The 21,323-nt window shown below is 43.7% G+C and overlaps 1 protein-coding gene and 1 long non-coding RNA gene across 3 annotated transcripts; one reads left to right on the forward strand and one right to left on the reverse strand.

Annotated features, from left to right (window-relative positions):
- The first annotated feature begins 16 nt into the window (after positions 1 to 16).
- FNBP4 (formin binding protein 4) lies at positions 17 to 19,241 on the forward strand. Of its 2 annotated transcripts, XM_081907684.1 has the most exons (17): positions 17 to 268; positions 5,004 to 5,096; positions 6,571 to 6,707; positions 6,964 to 7,147; positions 7,477 to 7,624; positions 7,699 to 7,828; positions 8,423 to 8,761; positions 10,548 to 10,746; positions 11,337 to 11,461; positions 12,418 to 12,522; positions 13,104 to 13,237; positions 14,207 to 14,382; positions 15,010 to 15,329; positions 15,862 to 16,006; positions 16,103 to 16,359; positions 16,862 to 17,019; positions 17,887 to 19,241. In XM_081907684.1, exons 1-17 carry the CDS (start codon positions 145 to 147, stop codon positions 17,975 to 17,977), a joined length of 2,865 nt encoding a protein of 954 aa, XP_081763810.1. In that variant the 5' UTR covers positions 17 to 144; the 3' UTR covers positions 17,978 to 19,241. The 2 variants fall into 2 exon arrangements, with proteins under 2 accessions (XP_081763810.1, XP_081763811.1); XM_081907685.1 differs by lacking the exon at positions 12,418 to 12,522.
- LOC309368025 lies at positions 18,414 to 20,609 on the reverse strand. The gene is made up of 2 exons (XR_014167489.1): positions 19,911 to 20,609; positions 18,414 to 19,499 (listed from the first exon to the last, which is right to left on the reverse strand). It is a non-coding gene; the product is annotated as an uncharacterized lncRNA (long non-coding RNA).
- Between the last annotated feature and the right edge of the window lie 714 nt (positions 20,610 to 21,323).

The following is a 21,323-nucleotide window of genomic DNA, read 5'->3' on the forward strand; positions in this document are numbered from 1 at the left end:
CACCCTTTGCGCCCCCGCCCCACCCTCGGCGGACAGGCAGGCCCAGGCGCCGCTCGCTTCTCTCCGCCTCGTCCGGCCTCTTCCCTCTGCCTTCTCCGGCGGCGTCTCCTTCGCGCGGGCGGAGTGAGGCTCGGAGCAGCTCCCATGGGGAAGAAGTCGCGGGCGGCGCCAGCGGGGCGCAGGCCTATCCTCCAGCTGTCGCCGCCTGGGCCTCGCGGAGGCCGGGAAGAAGCGGCACCGGGCGAGGGGGACTCGGCGTCGGAAGCGGGTGAGGGCGCAGGCAGGCAGGCCGCGCGGCCTAGGCGCTTGGCGGGGGGCTTCGTGTCCCTTCGGGGCTTCCGCTGAAAGAGTACCTGGTCTTGGGACGCTCAATGGGGCGCTTCCCCACCGCGAGAGCGCGGAGTTTTTTTTGGGGGGCGTTTAAGGGTTTGTTTATAAGGCCGCCTCTCAGCCCCCCTCCCGCCCCCGGCGCCTTCGCCGCAGTAGTTTGGTCCCTGTGGTTGATCGTGTCACCCGGGTGTGTCCGTCTTCTGGCCCCGTTCCTTGCACTGGCGCATCGTTTCCACTATGTCAACACCATTATCCTAGTCCTCGTTGTTTATCTTACGAGGTTCCCAAGGGCTCTTTCAAATTCATAATCTCGGTCGCCCTTCCCACTACTGGATGACCTGGGCCGTTGCTTTTGCCCATTTTGCAGACGGGAAGCCTGAGGCTGGGAGATCCTAACTTCCAGGCCTCCTAGTCAGTTTGCCTGGGTTTGTTGGTACTCGCTGTGCTTCCTCAGAGCCCCCCCCCCTTTCCCGGGCTATTGTTCTTCGATATGTTTAGCTTAATTCTATTGTCCCTTTAATCTAGTTAGCAAAAGCAGTGTAAAGAAATAAAGCTGAAATCCTGTGCGGGCTTACTTGGGAGTTAGCATCATTGAGCACAATGGAATTAAATTTCCAGGTAAATTCCCATAGGATTGTGCTGTCTTTCTAGTCATGACCCTCTCGTTCTCCAAGGTGGTGATTGCTCTATCCTGTACACAAAATACACATACAGATGCTTCCTTTTTTTCTCTTGATCCGACCTGTCCCTGTGAGATTAGCCTACCGAACAGGAGACACAATGTTTCTGAGTTCCTGTTCAGTCTCCTGTTCTACCTAGACTACTTGGTTCCTGTGCAACTTTAGCTTGGGCTGATGCTGCCATTTCAATAGGGATTAGTGTAGTGCTCTTGTGCATATTCGTATAGCAGGTATATTGTGAGGAGTATTGGTGTATGATGGAGGAGGATGCTGACTCCATGTTACTCTACGACATTAGTGGGGAATCTTTGTTCCACAGGCTCAGTTAGGCCCACCAGATCCTTTCAGCCAAGCCACCCACCTGCCCTACATCTGCTGTCTATTACAGACAAGAGCTTGGATTAAAGGAGCTTTTTCTATGATATTCCTTGCACAGGGCTGCCCAAGCACTGGCTATCAATGGATTGTCAGAGCTTGGGAAATTCTGTGCACAGGTTGTACACAATCAGCTGTGAGCCTGCCAAGCGTCATGCATAGTGCTCCACAAGACTCAGTGATCAGCTAATCATCACTAAACCATGTAGGCAAAAATGGGTCATCTCATGTAATTGTGATGCCTGGTGATTGATAGGTAGACAGCCCCACCCACCTGTCAAACTTGGCCTGTGGGGTGGGTAGGAGAGAGAATGATCTGGACAGGCGACTGGATGCATTTTCTATTTGTGCTCTCCAGCAATCCTAGTACCAGTACTGTGTAGTATAGTATAGTTCATATTATGTACATCCCCTTATTCTTGGGTGTTCTCATTTTTATTTATGTAATATATATTGTATTTATATCTTGCCAGCTTCCCAGGTGGCATTCCAGCCAAGCACTAACCAGACCCAGATGTGCTTTAGTATGTTCCCTGTAGCTTCACAATATGGATGTTGTAGGCATGTATAGAAACATCAGTGTATAATTAAATCTGCATCTTTTAGCTTATTTATTTATTTGTTAAAATTTCCATTGTTATGCACCCCATTGTTATTTAGACTGCAAGCTCTATTTGTTTCTGTTGGGAGTGTTGTTTTGTAAAGCACAATGTACACTGATTTGTGCGTGCATGTACACATTTATAAGTTTTCTTACCAACCCGTCACCAGAAACACCCATGGGTAGTTACAACAATATAATCATATAGTTATTAAAACCAAGTAAAATGTTTATGGTTATAAAATGTAGAACAGGAAACCCAACCAAAACAGTTTAGATTCACCATAAGAGGAGAGTGCCGCAAAACAATATACCTTTACTGTCAAAGCCTAGGTCTTTTCAGCATATGGCAGAAACTACAGTGAGGGGGAAATATGTTTGATCCCCCGCTAAATTTGCCCGTTTGCCCTCTGATAAAGAAATGACCAGTCCATAATTTTAATGGTAGGTTTATTGTAGCTGTGAGAGACAGAATAACAACAGGAAAATCCCCAGAAACCCAGAAGACAAAAGTCAGAGATTGATGTGCATTATAATGAGTGAAATAAGTAAAAGATGACTTAGTACTTGGTGGCAAAACCCTTGTTGGCAATTACAGAGGTCAGACGTTTCTTGTAGGTGGCAACCAGGTTTGCACACATCCCACTCCTCTTTTCAGGTCCTCTCCAAGTCAGTAAGATTTCGAGGCTTCTTTGTCAGAGGGCAAGTGGGCAAATTTAGCAGGGGATCAAATACTTTCCCCCCTCACTGTATATGACAAAAACACCTGGGAAGCAAGTTCCACAATTAGAGGCTGCCTCAGGGAAAGCCCTCTCCTGGGCTGTCATTCCCCACACTTCTGAGGGTAGCAGAACTTCCAAGAGAGCCCCCTTTGCTGATCCTAGTACTGAGTATAGTCTGTTGGGAAGCTGTCTTTCAGGTATTTGGGGCCTAAGTCACTTAGGGCTTTAAACAGCAATGTGAGAAGAATGTTTTGCAGCGGCAGTCCACAGACAGTAGCTGCTATGCAAACAATGCTGGGAGGAACTGATAATATATTTTCTCAAGTGCGAAAGCCTATTTGAAAACTGTTTTAGGATTTTCCCAGGTGCATGTAAGAATGGTTTTTATTATTTATTTACTCTGTTTCATACCCTTCAATTTTTAGCCCTGAAGGCTTTTCAGGCAGCTTATACATAAAAGCAGCAAAGAATAAAGCAGTGGACAACTGAAAAATTCCATAAAACACTTAGCAGAAAAATACATTACACTATAAAAACAGTATAGCATCACTATCTAAAAAGCTTAATAAAGAACCAGGTTTTCACTGCCTCTCTCAATGGTTTTCCTGAGGTGGGAATTCCAAATGATTGTGTTGAGCTGAAAAGGCATTGTAAATTCTTGCTGATTTATTTGCGGTAGTCTTTCTCTGATACTGATTTATTTATCTATCTGTAAGGTATTGCCAGCCTAGCAGTTCGAAAGCATGTCAAAGTGCAAGTAGATAAATAGGTACTGCTCCGGTGGGAAGGTAAACGGCGTTTCCGTGTGCTGCCCTGGTTCGCCAGAAGTGGCTTGGTCATACTGGCCACATGACCCGGAAGCTGTACGCTGGCTCCCTCAGCCAATAAAGCGAGATGAGCACCGCAACCCCAGAGTCGGTCACGACTGGACCTAATGGTCAGGGGTCCCTTTACTTTACCTTTTTTAAAGGGTATTTATAAACTAGTAACTCATAAGAAAAACGTCAAGTTGATTGTGTTACAGGCTATTTCCAGCTAATGGGGTCCAGGAGGAAGGACGTGCTGTTTTGTAGGGTGATGGTAAAGAGATGGATTAGAGATGAATAGAATCAGATGAGTGATTTTGTGCTGTACTAGCACATTTAAGGTCAGGCACAATAATTAAAACACTGTGTGGAATTTGTCTCTTCTCACTTGCAACAGCACAGGAATTATCCAGGTGGAATGTCTTAACACTCAGGCAACCACATTCTACATAGCGTTCAGTAACAATGATTACTCTAACTGAGGGCAAAGATTGTGCTTTCCCACAACAAAGTGTTATGACGCAAGTGCTATGAAAATCAGAGAAGGTGACTAGATGTCATGCAGCTGTTTATATATTGCACAGTAAAATGAATCTTCTGGCAAGATGCTAAGAAATTATTAGAATGGTGTAAAGAGGCCTTTACCAAAAATGATGTTATGATTGTAATTGGCCAAAACTGAAGATATAGTTAGTTTTGCTCTTTCTAGCAGCACGCTGCTGTCTCTAAAACTGATTAAAAACAATAAAAAGCTAATTAGCATAGGGGCTTGTGTCCTAAATAAAGAGTTTCCCTATATCTATAGCTCATTCCAGTGTGTCTTAAGTATTTTTCCCCTATCCCCTGGGATTGCTAGTTAAATATGTATGCTAATTAAATTATATTACGTTTTACTCTCTTTAAATGTTGCTTTTGTTCTTGTTATGGTAGAATTTTTGCTATTTCCTCAAATTATGGCAAATTCTAATGATGTATTTACTGTCATATGTTTCTGCTGTAGAACTGAATTTCTGAACTTGTGTTACCTTTGTTTTAGTTTATGTAATTTTGTATTTAATGCTTATTTTATCAATTTAATGCTGTTAGCCACTTTTAGGGGTTTGTTTTGAATTGAAAAATACAAGTGGAGACCCACAGCAATTAGTGTAATGCTTTATTCAGTTCAATAAACAAATTGCTGGTTTAAAGCTTTGTTGGGGGGAACTTTAATTGCTGGACCTGTGAGTTAAAAGTAGGTGTTCATTTTTGGAGCTTTTTTAATTCACAAATGTTATAGTAATAGAAAATTAAAAATAAAGTGTTAAGGATGGCCTTTCTAAGAATGGTTGTATTCAGATGATCATATCTTAATTTAGTGAGCTGAGATATGAAGAGAGCTTTTGCCTACTCATGTGACCCTTTTTCTCCTCTCTTCATGGTATGAGCAAACCAAGAAGGCATCAACTATAGTTTCCAGTTTCATCTGTTTCTTTGCATTTGATTTTTCCAGACGAATTTGAAGTGACTGAAGAGGCTCCAAGGACAGCCCCAAACCCGCCTCAAGCTAGCATGCCTCTTGGGCCTGTAGCTGTCAAACCAACAGGTAGCACCTTTGTCAATTTCCCTTTTAGTACTAACTTAATCTGCAGTTGCAAACGTCAAGTTATTGGTATACAGTGGATGTGTACCAATCTTAAGAACAATGTGAAAGCAACAAACAAATCCTTGTGAGAGAAGGATGCTGTCATGGACTGGCTGGATGCAGAGGAGTAGTCAGAGGCACCAGCTGGGCAACCCCCAAGGGAAGAAGGCCCAGAGCCTTCTTGGTGGTGGGACGATGATGAGTGGTCCGAGTGAGAAGAGGGAGCAGACTGAGAGGAGGAGGTGTCAGAAGATGAAGAGGCAGCAGGGTTTAGTGAGCAAGAAGAGGCTGTGGCAGAGCGCAGTTCAGACTCAGATAGGAGAGGAGGGGGACCAGGAGATAGAGATGAGGCAGGCTGCTGAAGAATGCAGGCAGTTTCCCCTGCCTGCTGCAAGTAGCTCCCTTCCCCCTTGGTCTCCCAGAACATGCAGAGAAATTAAGAGAGGAGAGCAACGAGAGACAAGATGATGAAGCTTTAGGCTGCTGGGGAAGGAAGGGTGGGGGAAACCTTAGAGAGCGGTGGGAAGACAGATCCTCAATCCTTGGAACTGCTTCATTGGGGCAAGACCTACTGGGAAGGGTAGCTGTGGCCACCAGGACTGAACTGTTTTGTTTCTTTGAATAGAGTTGACTTCACTGACAACATTTGCTATATTCACTCACATCATTTGCTATATTGTTTTGTTGTTGACCTCTGCCTGACTCCAGCTCCTGACAGATGCCTTTAGTGTTTTTTATTAACAGACGTTTTGTCTTGTGTTTTACCTTAGAAAATATCAGGGGTACTTTACTGTGGCTTGTTGCTCATTTTTAGAGGGGGCTGATTGGATTTAGAGATTATAGAAGGTTGTGAACATTAAGAATTTTGGCCTCAATGCCATCTTTAATATGAAAAAAAAACCCTCAGTCTATTTATGTTTGACTGAACTTGTCTTTTCAGGACTATGGGACTATTGCCTGCTTTTTCAGATTTTTCCATGCAACCATTCCTTGAAAATTAGGGCAGATGAGCTGTTTATTCTTACAGGGTAAACTTGGAAAGCATCTTTCCAGTGTTTATTTCACATACTAGTGATAAAGCAAAGACAACAGGACTGTCTTTTGTGGATAAAAAAAGAATTTTGACATTAGTGCAAGGCACTCTGATGTCACTGACATAATTTATTCTGTGCTGTGAGGTTAGGCTTGGGAAAGCAACACTAGTGCCAGTGTCTGCAAGACTGGTTGTATCCAACGTTGCTGTTTCAGTAGCACAGCTGACTTCCACTTGTACAATGAAACTTTCTCCTATCCCCTGGAGCCCCCAGCACATCCTCAAAAGCTGGAGGACTCTCTGGAGCAAATTTTCAGGGCTTCTTGGCCTTTCGGCTAAAATCAAGTGTAGGTTATTTTAATACATTATCTCAGTTATGGTCACATTGACTTTCTGTTCTAGGTGGCTTATGTTTACTTGGCGCTTATGAAGACAGCGATGAAGAAGACAGTGAGATGTCTGAGAAACCAGCACAGCCTACAGATGCAAATGGCAATAATTCAACAGACATTGACAGTACCCTTGCCAACTTCCTAGCGGTTAGTAGGAATTGTGTTTTGATTCATTAAATAATTAATCCTGTTGTTTCAACTTGGGTAGAACATACAGATATTCACAGCAGTACATTACAGTTTCTATGAAAAGGTGTACAACCTTAGACTGATGGATAGATGTTTTAAATCTTTGATGTATGGGTTGAGCAATTTCTCTTTCTTCGTTATTACCAAATATTTAAATGCTCTTAATTTTTTGAGTCAAATGATGTCCTGTTTTATCTTACTTGTATTTTTAAAGGAAATAGATGCAATTACAGCACCTTCACAGCCTGCTGAGAACACTGTTCCCTCCACTGCTCCACCTCCAACTCCTCCACGCCCAGAACCCAAGGAGTCTGCTTCCAGTCTAGTTTTGGCAACTGCAAATGGAACAGACCAGGTGGCTGAGTGGCAATATGACACTCAGTGCTCCCTGTCAGGAGGTGAGCTCCATGTAATAGCTTGTGCTACTACACAAGCTTGTATACTAGAGGCATTGCAAGGGTTGATAGCCCATGAATTACCATGTCTTTTCTAACTGAAAGCAATTTGGTTGTGGTGTGAAGATGAAAGTTGGGAGCCTTTTTTGGCTAATCTGCCCAGGTCTATGACTTCAAAGGATTATTAAAGGCAGCTGATGAATGTTGGGTGGGATAACAATTGAGAGTGATGAGAGAGGATATAATTGCAATCTTCTCTAGGTATATAGAGCAAAGCTGAGGATACTCAAATTGGAGAGGATGCTCACTGAAGTCTTGCTTTCTTCCTATAGTTGGAGTGGAGATGGGAGACTGGCAAGAAGTTTGGGACGAAAACACAGGCTGCTATTATTACTGGAATACTCAGACTAATGAGGTTACCTGGGAGCTGCCCCAGTACCTTGCAACACAAGTTCAGGGGATCCAGCATTACCAGCCCAGGTAAGAATGGCACAGAAGAGGAGAATGAATTGGTGCTTCTTGAGTTTCCCTTGCTGAATTTGCTTTTCTCTTAGTTCTGTGACAGATGCTGAAGAAAACTGCCAAGTGGTTGCAGACCTAAGCTCCCAGGGAAAAGGTGGTGGTGCTACAGCTGCCAGCAGTGCTGGACGTAGGACAACTCTTGTGAAGCGTGAATTGAAGAAGGTTAGTATTTGCCTGACTGGCTTAAAATAGTTGTTTTTTAATGGAAATTTAAGAGAAGAAAAAACAGCAACCCCACTTTTCTCTATTATATTTGTTTTGCACTGTGTAGGCATCTGATTTATTTTTCCAGATGGCAAGAATGAACTGCATGCACTTTAGAGCAAGAACTCCCGTGCAGAGCATGTTCACAGCATAAGTCATATTATCAGGGTTTTATAAATAAATTATAGACAGATCTGTCTTGCTGCATATGGATAATTCAAGAGAGTCATAAAATGATGGGAGGGATTGGATAGCTCAGTGGAAGAGCACAGCGTTTGTATATATAAGTTTCTCAATTTGTTTCTGGCATTTCTGTTTAAAAGGATATCAATTACTAAGTCTGGAAAATAGGACTTTTATGCTCTGAGCAATTCTCATCATCCCATTGGAAGCTCTGATTCCAGGACCTTTGTTAAATGCTGGGCACACACACTAGCAAACTTTGCAGAATGAGAACTAGAAACTTCTTTTTCTTTAAGGAGGTTATTCATGTTCTCTGTGACTGATTGCAGGAAGCTAATGATTTGGTGCAAAATCATATTGCTTTCACAGGAATTGAATGAAGGTATTCAGGCCCTTTCAAATAATGAAGAAGAGAAAAAGGGAGTGGCTGCATCACTGCTGGCTCCACTACTTCCTGAGGTGGTGAAGGAGGAAGAGGAGCGCTGGAGGCGGAAGGTTATCTGTAAGGAGGTGGATCCATTGGTGGAAGATGATGTGGCACCAGAGCAAGTAGCAACTGTTGTTGATCAGCAGCTGGAAGGCAACCGAGATATTGGGGAAGACCCTTCTCAGGAGGACCTGTGTAGTGTGGTGCAATCAGGGGAGAGTGCAGAGGAGGAAGAGGAGCAGGATACTCTTGAGCTAGAGATGGTATTGGAGAGGAAGAAGGTAAGTCATTTGCAGTGAAGTTGTGGGAACTTTTCTATGAGCCATTTGCCTCTCTCTGCTGTCTATTTGATAAATGGTCCACCACTGAAACTTCACTGAGGGCTATGCATGATTTTTTTAAACAAAACACTGAATTGATGCAGAAATTTTGAGAACAGCAGAGGGCAAGTCAAGTTGTTTCCTTCATTCCTCGTTATGTTGCAAACAACAGTCATTAGCTGTCTCAAGGAGGTGTTGCTTTTTCTAGTCACAAAGTACTGTACTGTGGTTTGAGTAGTGCAACTCTTTGAGAAGACTTTTTTTAATATTGTGTCCCCTCCCCCCTTTCGAAAGTTGTGGCTGGCCTGCCATTGGTCTTTAATTTTGATTGATCAATTTCAGTTATATACCACCTTTCTGCCAAAGTATTCAAAAAAGTTTATAGCTTTAAAATACTTAAACAAATGAATTATATAAAATGTAAAGTTGGTCCTGTTGTGGGGAGTGCACAGCTCGACTTGAGTAGGCCCTGATCCTATCTTTGCTTGCCTGCCTCCTCAACTTGATTCTTCCTTTTCAATATATGACGGTTTAAGAAGGGTGCACAAGTAGCAATCCTGCATCTGAAACCTCTTAAAACTATACAAGCAGCCTGAGTTTCTAATCAGGTGCAGGCGGAACCTTTGCATTTAATAGGATAACCTCATGAAAAAGATAAATGTCTTATTTTTCTGCAATGTTGAAGCCTACTGCCTCTGAAGTAATCTCTGTCCAGAGAAGCTGTACTAGGGGAGAATAATAATAATAATAATAATAATTTATTATTTATACCCCGCCCATCTGGCTGGGCCCCCCCAGCCACTCTGGGCGGCTTCCATAGAAACCAGGAAACACTAAAATATCATACATTAAAAACTTCCCTGAACAGGGCTGCCTTAAGATGTTTTCTGAATGTCAAGTAGTTGTTTATCGTTTTGACATCTGCTGGGAGGGCGTTCCACAGGGCGGGCGCCACTACCGAAAAGGCCCTCTGCCTGGTTCCCTGTAGCTTTGCTTCTCGCAATGAGGGAACCGCCAGAAGGCCCTCGGCACTGGACCTCAGCGTCCGGGCAGAACGATGGGGGTGGAGACGCTCCTTCAGGTATACTGGGCCGAGGCCGTTTAGGGCTTTAAAGGTCAACACCAACACTTTGAATTGTGCTCGGAAACGTACTGGGAGCCAATGTAGGTCTTTCAAGACCGGTGTTATGTGGTCTCGGCGGCCGCCCCCAGTCACCAGTCTAGCTGCCGCATTCTGGATTAGCTGTAGTTTCCGAGTCACCTTCAAAGGTAGCCCCACGTAGAGCGCATTGCAGTAGTCCAAGCGGGAGATAACTAGAGCCTGCACTACTCTGGCGAGACAGTCTGCGGGCAGGTAGGGTCTCAGCCTGCGTACCAGGTGGAGTTGGTAGACAGCTGCCCTGGATACAGAATTGACCTGTGCCTCCATGGACAGCTGTGAGTCCAAAATGACTCCCAGGCTACGCACCTGGTCCTTCAGGGGCACAGTTACCCTATTCAGGACCAGGGAGTCCTCCACACCAGCCCGCCCCCTGTCCCCCAAAAACAGTACTTCTGTCTTGTCAGGATTCAGCCTCAATCCATTAGCCGCCATCCATCCTCCAACCGCCTCCAGGCACTCACACAGGACCTTCACCGCCTTCACTGGTTCTGATTTGAAAGAATGGACATGTAAACAAATGTAGAGGAATAGGAAGAGAAACAAATAAGTTGTTCCCCAGCACTGAAGTAATGTTTTGCCTTACAGGCAGAGCTACGTGCTTTAGAAGAAGGTGATGGGAGTATTTCGGGTTCCAGTCCACTTTCTGATGGAAGTCAGTCAGAGTTAGCACGACGGTTGCTACCCAAGCAAGGAAAATGGAAGCTCTTTGGGGTTGCCAGCCCAGAATCCACCAGCCGAGGGTCTAGCAAGACAGGTCAAGAGAGTCCTGAACCTGGACAAGCGGGTAAGAGTCTCCTGCTTAGGATCCTTTTTGGTTCTTCAGTTATATCTAGTGCTACTAAGGAGGGAAACTATTGGTGGAATTTAGCATTGCACTATTATGAACATTCTGTCTATGCAACCATTTCAGCATGTCAGATGGAACAATCCCTCCTCTCCTCCCCCTGTGTGCTGTTTGGCACGTTCTCCAGACCTCCACCCCTGAGCCAATTTGAAAAGACAGGGGACAGGGGGAAACCTTGTTGCATAAGCAGAAACCCTTGCCCAGAGCTTCTGCTGATGGGCTCCTTAGGTGAATCTCACCCTTCAGTTTTTTAAGTGGGTATTAGGTGTGTCTCCCCAAGATTGAGGTAGGAAGATACTGGTCACGCCAATAATTCCAATCCAGTGTCTGAAATGGTCTCTTGTGTTAAAGAAAAACATAATCCAACATAGTAGGTTGAAAAGGCAGGATTCTCCTCCCCACCCTTCCCCTAGTAAGTTGCCTATCATTCTTCTTACCTATGCCAGTCCATTGTAAAAGGGAAGATATACTGGGCACTAAATGGAGAATGACTTACAAACACTCCCCACCCCCTCTTGTTTTCTGTTCAGCGGTGAAAGAAGAACCAGAAGTGGCTGAGCAGAACTCGGACAATGAGCCAGACACAGAGGAATTGCAAGACAAAGTGAAAACACAAGGGACTTTCAAAGCAGAAGATGAGGAGCAGGACTTAAAGGTATGTGGGTTTATGGTTCTGCTGCGAAACCTAAGCAATATTACTTGAGGCAGTTCACACATTTCCAAATGTCTTCAAATTGAGTTGGCTTTTTTTTTCTTTCTACTTGCTTTTCTTCAGTCAGTTGAAATTGTCACACAGGTATCGGTCCTTTTCATGGCATGATTGGGTGCTGCTATACTGATTGGAGATACCTAAAGTATGCAATTGATTATTGACTGAATCTGAGCACACAATGAATGTGTACACATGAAGTTTGTAGTTCAACTCAGTTTGAAACTGCCACCCTTCTTGTGGGTTATATTGGCCTTTAGATCCCTATCAGTACTTAACCTTGGCTAGGAGACTTCAAAGCTGTGTAGCTTTATTGTGCAGAGTAGTTTTGAAATTCTTCTAGGTTATTACCCTGTAGGGGTGCTTCTGATACTGCTTTTTAGTGACGTGTGTCAGGTATTAGTAGCAAATAATGTATTTCTTGATGGGAATTAGGAAGGTGTGGCACTTAAATGCAGTTGTTAATGTCTGTCAGAAATACTTAGTTGGAAATAACATTCAGCCATTATGTTCTTTGTGTGTTCCCTGTACCTATTATCCCTGTATTAAGTGTTGCTGTTTAGAAGATGTTGGCACTGGGAAATGGGACAGTCTCTTCTCGTGTGAGAATAAATTGAAAATAGTTGCATTAGCCATATGGATTATCCATGTGTAACACTTGAGTTAAAAGTAGAGAAAATATTAGATAGCCTCAACGTATTCCTGCGAAATGGCTGCTAATGCTGTGGGCAGAGCATACTTTCAGAATTTGGCACAATTTTTTGCCAATTGTAAGTTACTGGTCAGATCACACCTCTTTTTGTTAAAACAGATGGTGTCTTGTACACTTCAGCATTGCAATTGCCTTGTGCATTGTGACTAGCACAAAATTATTGACCCCTTGCTTGCTTTACTTCTGGCAGTTTCAGATTGGAGAGCTGGCCAACATGTTGATAAGCAAGCTGGAGTTCTTGGGCATCAGTAGACAATCCATCTCTAACTTCCACATGCTACTGTTGCAGACTGAGGTAACGAAAGTTTACCTTTTATTGAAAATTAATCATAGGGAGCCAAACAACTGGCAGCATTGCAGTGTGATAGGAATCTAGGAAGTTTTAAGTATTATGGCATGGATAACAGGCTTCCTCTCCCTCGTTCCTTCCCGCTCCCTCCCACTTGGCCCTCAAGCAGAATGCTTTAGTCCAGTAACGTATCTGAGGTTTTCTTGATCTATATGTAGTTCTCATCATGTTCTCTGTCATTAGTGCTGACTCTTGTATTAGTGCTACTAACATTGGGTGAGATTCATCTAACCAGTCTGGATTTTTCCTTGTGCAACTGGGCTTCCCAGCCCTCTCCCTTGCATGCCCCCTGTGCCCTCCAAAATTGGCACAGGGGGGGGGTCAGTAGAACCCACAGAACAGCATACATTGGGATAGGAGAGGAAGAGATGGTTCTGTCTGGCAAGCTGTCATGTGTGTGCAAACACAACAACTGACATTGAATTCCACCCACTGTGTAGAACTGCAAAGTTAAGTGGAAAGTGATGTGCATGAGACCAATTGTCTCTACAGGTTTTTCATGATTTTTCCTTGCCTGCTTGGTATAGACCCGTATTGCAGACTGGCGGGAAGGAGCTCTCCAAGGAAACTACCTCAAACGCAAATTGCAAGATGCAGCTGAACAGCTAAAACAGTATGAAATAAACGCCGCCCCTAAAGGCTGGTCCTGCCACTGGGACAGGTACGCACTCTTCTCCCCTTTTCACCTTTCACCTTTGACATCTCAGACATGATTTGTGACCATCACCACCTGCCGACGTGCCGTCATCTGTCTGGAGACTGAGAGCAGCTGCACTTAGCGGTGCTGAGCGGGCAGAGAGCCTCTGGCACATACAGAGTTTCAGCCAGCCACAAAAATTGGAGAAATATAAAGTCTGTGTTAAGTGTGTTGAAATGGATTTGATTCCGCGATTGGACAGAGCTGGTGTTTACTCTTGAGTGTAAATGCGCTAAGGAGGGCGGGCTTGGGGGGTCGCGCATGCGAGAGCTCTGTGCACATTGCAGGATCTCAGGAACTCCGCTCCCAAGTAACGCCTGTGTCCTTATGGAAAGCTCCCTCACTGAGGATCTCAACGAAGAACAAGATAACTGTCTCCTGCCAGCAGGTCAGACCAAACTATTTCTTCTTATATTTGCCTTTCTTGATTCTTTTTGTTTATTTGAAATCTTTGCTCTTTTGTTTTTCAGCTCCCAGATCCTCTCCCTCTCAGTAGCAATTCACTATGTCTGACACCAAGAGTATCATAAATGTGACTGCAGCAGTCCATGGGGGAGCAGCCATCTTTCATAAATTGGGCTGTTTCTCTTTTTGCTATTCTGGAAGGAAATGAATCCTGAGACTACCTAAAAAGTCTATTTCCTAATGCATCCTTGAACCTTTAATTGCACACCAGCCACAAGCTGCTTCTATAACCCTCTACTTTTAGAGTGGAGGGTCAGGGCTGTGATCACAGAGCCAGCAGCGCAAACAGTTTGGAGTAAGCCCATCTTGCAAATCCTTCCTCAAAGCTGTTTGTTGCCTTTGTGAACAGCAGTCCTACTGTAAGAGGTTCTTCCTGTGAGAGCACTCCGCTGTCGCGGGAGAGGACTATATCATTGTGTCAGTGCAGGGGCGAGAGCATAAAACCTTGTTTTCTTTCTTGTGATTTAGGGATCATAGACGCTATTTCTATGTTAACGAACAATCAGGCGAATCCCAATGGGAGTTCCCAGATGGGGAGGAGGAAGAGGAGGGGCAAATCCTAGAGAATAAAATGGAAGCTCTTCCTAAACAAGGACTAAAGGAGAAAATGGAGTCTGGTGCAGAATCGTCTGATAATACTACAGGTACTGGACCTTGAGGGTTTGCTAAAAGAAAGTTAACCCAGTTTGGAATAATGTTTTTAAGTAGGTAGGCTCCTTGTTATTACTTCTTGTAAGTATATTCAATGACCAAAGGCAGTTGCTCAGAAATCCTTCTTTGTATTGCAGTATTCAGCCAGGTGGAGATGAATTGAAATTAGTGCATTACTTGCAAAACAGTTTTCTGTACTAGGATGGGGAACCTGCTGGCCTCCAGGTGTTGAGTGCCCATCAGCCACAGCTAACAAGCCCTGTGGTCCTGTGTTAGGGCCTGTGGTCCTGTGTTTAGCAATATCCATAGTGCCACAGTTTCCTCACTCTAGAGATATCACTGCCGATTGTTATGCATGTGGTTCATATAGCATACCCGCTATGCCATATTGACATGGGAAGTATAATTCCTTTCTGCTTGTATTGTTTTTCCCATTTGGTTTTTAAAATTGGGGGCTGGTTAGTAGGATCATTATAATACTTTCCCAATGAAGTTTTTCTTCTCTGAAAAGAAGCAGCATAACAGTGGAAGGAAAGTTATAAGATGGGTGGATAGTTCTTGCAGGTATGGGGTAATTAAAAAAACCTACATGATGTTCTTTCTTTTTTTTTCATTTTTAGGGTCTCTTCTTAAAGAGCCTCTTTCTAGTCAAACTGCAGCTACCTCTCTTGTGCCTCTCAGTCCATTTTGGACTGTGCTCCAGCCCTCTGTCCCTGTACTTCAGCCCCCTTTACCTTTGGAAATGCCACCACCGCCACCACCCCCTCCAGAGTCACCCCCTCCCCCACCCCCACCGCCACCCCCTCCCCCACCAGGGGAAGATGGGGAAATACAGGAAGTAGAGATGGAGGATGATGGAGATGAGGAACCACCAGCACCAGGAACAGAGGAAGATGCTGTACTGAAACCTCTTCTCCGACCAGCAGTTGCCAACAGTCAAGTAAGTTAGTGCATATAGACCCTCTAGCAGTTCTATAAAAGCTAGTATCACACATGGATTGACCTGTGAATGTGACCACAGCTTTGACCTGTGAATCTTCTGCATTCTTGCATTTTATATTGTAAAACCGTCTTGCCCTCTTTGCCGCCTGTAGCATAAACTTTCTACTACAATCTTCTATAGCAGTCAGTTAAATGAAAAGTAGTTTGTTTCTGCCATTCAAGTTTTGTGCCTTGTAAAACGGATTTGTGTGACCCGTATACAATATGGAAATACATGCTGTGATAGTGATGTTGCAAAGTGAGAAGCCAACAGAATGGTTTCAGATAGAGGAAATGAATGTTGCTTTTTTACAAGAACTAAAATTGCCCATCAGATAATCTGCAGTGATTTGATTTGTTAGTGTAAAAACTCCTACACATCCAAGACAATTTCCCTGAAACTACATGGAATTTTATAAGACATGCATGTTCCAAAAATGTACAGAGACTATTTAAAAGAACCAAACTAATTGACATCTGTCTGCTTCCAGGCCAACTCTGAGGCCAACGTATCTGCACCTCTCTCCACTAAATCTCTTAAGAGGAAAGCTTCTGAAATCAGTGCTGGACTGGTGCAACGAGCAGCAACCATTGGAAGCTGTCCAGTGCTTTACGGGCAGTCAGTCATAGGTGTTGGTGAGTAACATCCACATCCTTCTGCTTAGCTGCTTGATATCCCTGGAAAAGTGTTTTGGAAATAATTCCCACCCCCACCCCCTTTTGTGTATACAGGCCCTCAGACCCCAGGGGTGAGTTTGCAACAGAGTTTCCTTGGAGTAACGCAGCCGGCACTCATGAACTATTCTGAGTGCAGTGTGCCTGTTGGTCTTTCTGCCAGCACCACACAGCCAGTTCCTACACAAGGAGCCGCTCCTGCCGCTAGCACTACAGAACAGCTGTCGCCACCTCCACCACCTCCTCCACTGTCCCCACCGCCACCCAAAACACTACCTCCAGAGAAGTCAAAGAAGCTTAGGAGAGCTGGCAAGGTGAGTACTTAAATTTGTACTTCCTGTCGTTGTACATGCCAGAAATTGGACAAGCTTCATATAGGTTGAAATGTGTATTATTTTACTCTGCTAGACTTTAGAACTGATACATCTTGTATGACAGTAGGTACGGAATGAGCCACTTGGCAGCTTCAAAACTGGAAGCTGTTGGGATTTTAGAAACACATTACAGAAGGAGGTGCTCTTTTTAGATCTTTGAGTCCACCAACTCCCCTGAGGCCTAATCACCTTAGAGATACCAAGCTGGTTCTGTTTGTTTTCTTGTTTGGGGGCCATTGTGGCTTTTGTGCTGGGATGTGTGCTCTGCTAGCCAGAACACTTTTTATGATCTACTCTAATGTGAGATTAAGCAAAAAGAATGGGTAAAATCATTGTTTTCCTTCCTATCTTGCCTACCTTATCCCTAACAAGAGTGAGAATGAAGAGTTCATGGAGGCCTAATTCTAGTCATCAGGGTAACATGCTAAATATTTCCCCGCAGAGAAAAAAAACCAAGACGAAGATGCCCTCTCTTGTAAAGAAGTGGCAGAGCATTCAGCGGGAACTGGATGAGGAAGAAAACTCCAGCTCAAGTGATGAGGATCGGGACGTGATCTCACAGAAGAGAATTGAGGAATGGAAACAGCAGCAGTTAATCAGGTATGAGAGAGACAGCAAGATACGGTCTGATAGCACCCCACTCCTTGCATCGCCCAGTGTGATTTGCTTTAGGTAAATTAGTGCAGTGTGAACTGTCAGCCCATGGTTGCTGGTTTAAGTGACTTGTGCCACTGCAGGGTTTGGGTTGGTCTAATTGTAGCTGTTCTTTTTTAAAGGAAGATTGGAGAGTCTTGTCATGTTTTCAGGGGCATTGGGAAAAATTGAAGATGGGGAATGTAACACATGCAGAACAGAAATGGATATGGGGGTTTCAGTAGACAAGCTTGTAGGCCTAATTTCCAGAAGTCACAGCACAACCTTGGGGGAAACCGTGTATGTGAGGCAGAAGAGAAAGAAATGTTATGTACTTGCAGCATTCCTTTAAAGAGTTAGTTTCCTCTTGCATATGAAGTGATTTATTAATTCTGTGACATTCCTTATATACAGAATGGATTTAATGTGCTATATCATACTATGTATTGATATAATAGTGAATGTGGGTGGTACGTAACACATCCCATCATTGCAAAGATTTATGTTTGCACAACAGAACTCCCCTCTTCCTCCCCCCATGTGCCTGCTAAATCTGTTCTAGGGTTCACTTAACCCTCCAGAAAGATTTGGGGAGGACAGGAACAGGGGAGGAGAGTAGGAAACATTTCCATTGTACAAGCATAAATCTTTGCACTGGCAGGACATGCTAGTTGGATACATGCTTTGTAAGTAGGTATTGCGTAAACATGAAAGCAGGTTCTTTGGGGGATTGGTTGCCTTCACAAATGGGCACAGTCTGGAAAATATCAGAAATCTTGATTTCTTTAGTTCTCCCATTGCTGACTGGCAATCCTAATGTTTTGTTCTTCACAGTGGTATGGCAGAGAGAAATGCAAATTTTGAGGCTTTGCCTGATGACTGGCGATCTCGACTCAAGAGGCGGAAAGCTACTTCAAGCACATGAGTCAACTTTGTTGTTATTTTGTTTTTTAACCACACATGTACAGTTCAGAAACTTTTACTGTTGGATAAATGTAACTTTTTGAGGATACATATTTTTCAGTTGAACGACCTGACAGAGAAATTGCGTGGACTTGTGAATCCTTTTAGAGGTGTATTTGGCAAATAGGCTTATGAAATAATGAATAGGCTTGACCACTCCTGTCTTAAACTCCTCCTAATCCCAGTTCACACAAAGGTGGAATACCATTATGTCCAGTTCCTGGGTAGAGCTGGTACCAGAATTTATTAATGCACTTTGTGGAGTTGGAAATGGAACCTGCCGTTTTGACTCTTCCTTGCTAAGCCCAAAAGTGTTCTTCCACTTCCTGGAAATATTTCTACAAGATGATGACCATTTGCAATTGGGTGTTACAGAACATGCAAATTAAAGATGCACATTCTTTTCACAACAGACACAGTTCTGCATGATTTGAACCCCTTGTTCCATTCCTAATGTTTGCCAGCACCTTGGTTTTGGTAGCATTGCTCTTCTTGCTAGATTTCATAGAATCAGTTCTTGTTTCTGTCCTAGAACCTGTATCAGACTAGCTATTTTTCCTGTAATGTTACCCTAGAATATACTTTTGGTGCTGTAACATGCTAATAGTTTCATTGGTGTGGCTATAGTGAGGTGGGACAGAAAGCAATTTTCAGCCTCCTCCACTGAGCACTTGAGCACTGACTGGTGGGTTGTTCTTAATGCCTTCATTGGTGGGCAAAGAGAGGTAGGGGTAGCTGGCTCAGCACTTAAGTCAGCACGAGCCAGTCAGCAGCTGTGTGCCTGCACATTGCTGTATCAGCTGCTCCTGTCTCTGAATGCTCACTGGTGAAAGCATGGGGTGGATATGTTCTCCCTTGCTCACTATCCAGCACTGTTCCCCATCTCAGTAGCTGCTGCTTGGTGGATGTGTACTAGAAGCCATTAGCAGTGAGGAGAGGGAAAATTAGCATTTCTCTGTTACTCAGTTCTGAGCCCCTCTTGTCAGGTTCCAGCAAAAGTAGGGTTTTTGTCTACATTTAAAGCCAGGCTGAATATTTACCCAACCTGTCAATGTATTGCGTCTTTTCCCTTGTTTACTTTTTTTAAAATGGAATCAAGTGGTATTGATTTTCTGTAAATGAAAGAAAAGGCAGTTTATGGTTGAACGCTGTTTGTATTTCTCCAGTTTCTGGCTTTGTAAATTTGTACATATACATTAATAAAATCACTTTTTATACTTCAGAAACTTCCTTATTTTTCTTTGACTCTATTGGCAGTATTAATTGTAAAGTTCAATGACTTATGCTTGGGAATGTGATGTTTTATACCACAGTGGTTGGGGAGTAGTTGATACCAAAAACATGCTACTGCTCTGCTCAGTAAAACCATAGAATTATAGAAATTATATTCCCTGCTTCCAATAATATTTTTGAAAGGGAGGGCAGTAGTAAACAGAAGCTATACAGAGGGATTTAAAGTTATCTGATGGAAGACTCTTTGAAGGCTTGCTTGTTTTGGTTATTTTTATCCTTGAACAGTGTCTCTCATCACTGACTGAAGAAAAGGAAATCTGATCTTATTGGTTTCCTAGAAAAACAGATGCTTCCTGAAAATCTAGCTAAACAATACTTAGTTTTTATATATGCCTAAACTTAGCACAGTCTAAACTTACAGACAGTCCTGTAACGTACATTAATGTTAACCCCATTTTTTAGATTGAGAGCTGAGGCTGAAAGAGCATGGCTTGTCTAAGGTCCATCGTTTCTAGAGCTTCCACTGGCTTTTGTTGGCAGGAAAGTAGGAACTGGAGGACAGTGGCATACCAAGTAACTGACTCCCCACTCCCTGCATCCCATCTCTTCCTATTTTTCCACTTAAAACTGTAGTTATGATAGCATGTTGTGATTTTAATCACTTAAAGCATTTTCCTCTTTTATCGAAAAGCATAGTGTACAAGTATACAAAGAAATTGATTTAAAATTCCTACTACTATTGTCATCTAACAACTAATTTCTTACAAGTTCATTTTTTAAAGGAAGGAAATAAACTTTTCCCTAGATGCTAACCCATAGGAAGAAAGAACTGCCAAGGTTTTGTAAAAAGTCCTGACTTTTTTGTTTATGCTGTCCGAATGCTCTTTTCTGTAATACAGCAGTTCAAACCTGGATGATTCTGTCTCATGGGAAGGTAGTCTTTTTACAATTAGAAATACAGTCTAACCATAATTGCTGCTCCTCACATTAATCTACACTCTGCTGGAAGTTTCCATAATTGCAGGGTAATTACAAGTGAAATGTAAATAAACAGCACTCAGAATAAAATTACAGTGTTTAAATATTTCCTGCATCTATTTTTAAATGTTTCTCTGCAAATTTCCTTTTTCTGTAGCTCAGTAATTTCCTTTATTTTGCTCAGTGCATGGGTGTATCCAAGTGTGGGCAGGGAAGCAGTCCCCCCCCCCCCATGCAATCAGTAAAAAACCCAGCTGCTCTCCCGTGGGTGTTTTTGTTGAGATTCCTGCATTGCAGGGGGTTGGACTAGATGACCGTCTAGGTCCCTTCCAAATCTGCAATTCTAGTGTTTCTATCCGGAGTGGAGTCTTCAAGGCAGTAGAATGGTGCCTTGTACACCTTGCAACCAAACATATTGATCTACTTTCCATTGGACTACAGCAGCGAAGTCTTGTCGTCTGGGCAGACCAGGACCTCCATACACACTGCCCAGGCTTCCTCCCCCCCCCCCCCCGCCCGGGGGAAAGTCACTTCGGTGCTGCTAAGGCTTTGATTCTCTAACGGTATGACTTCATCCCCAGCAATGCACGCCATTGCATTGGAGCCAGCTCCTAGGGGCTGAGGGTCCCTTCAGGCCCCGCAATAAAATATTTGAGGGGGCCAGCTCCCCCCACAAAAAAGTTGATGGGCATTGCCATTCAAATGGTGTGTGTGCGCTATTGTGATTATGTGGAGCGGGGCTTAACTATCCCCCCATGTATTATTATTATAATTAAATAAATTAAATTAAATTAATATACTGCTCTATATCCGGAGGTCTCAGGTATTCAAGTTGACACACCTGCTCCATTGTGTCTCGAGACAAACAGATGCCCCCCCACCCCCCAAAATGGCCCCAGCCTACCCCGGACTGAGACATAAGACTGTGAAACGACAATGATCGGACAGAAGCAAGAGGTCCCTCCCCACCTGCACGAAAAAAGCCCCAAACCCCACCAGGCGAGAAGCTATCCTAGTTCAAGCAGTGGCTTGTACCGCTGCCACTCCGCACTGACGGACCAATGAACGGCTAGTCCCACCCCCAACCTGTCTGGTTC

The sequence above is a fragment of the Podarcis melisellensis genome (assembly GCF_964234715.1).
Source record: "Podarcis melisellensis genome assembly, chromosome: 1".
In the NCBI taxonomy this organism is placed as follows: domain Eukaryota; kingdom Metazoa; phylum Chordata; class Lepidosauria; order Squamata; family Lacertidae; genus Podarcis; species Podarcis melisellensis.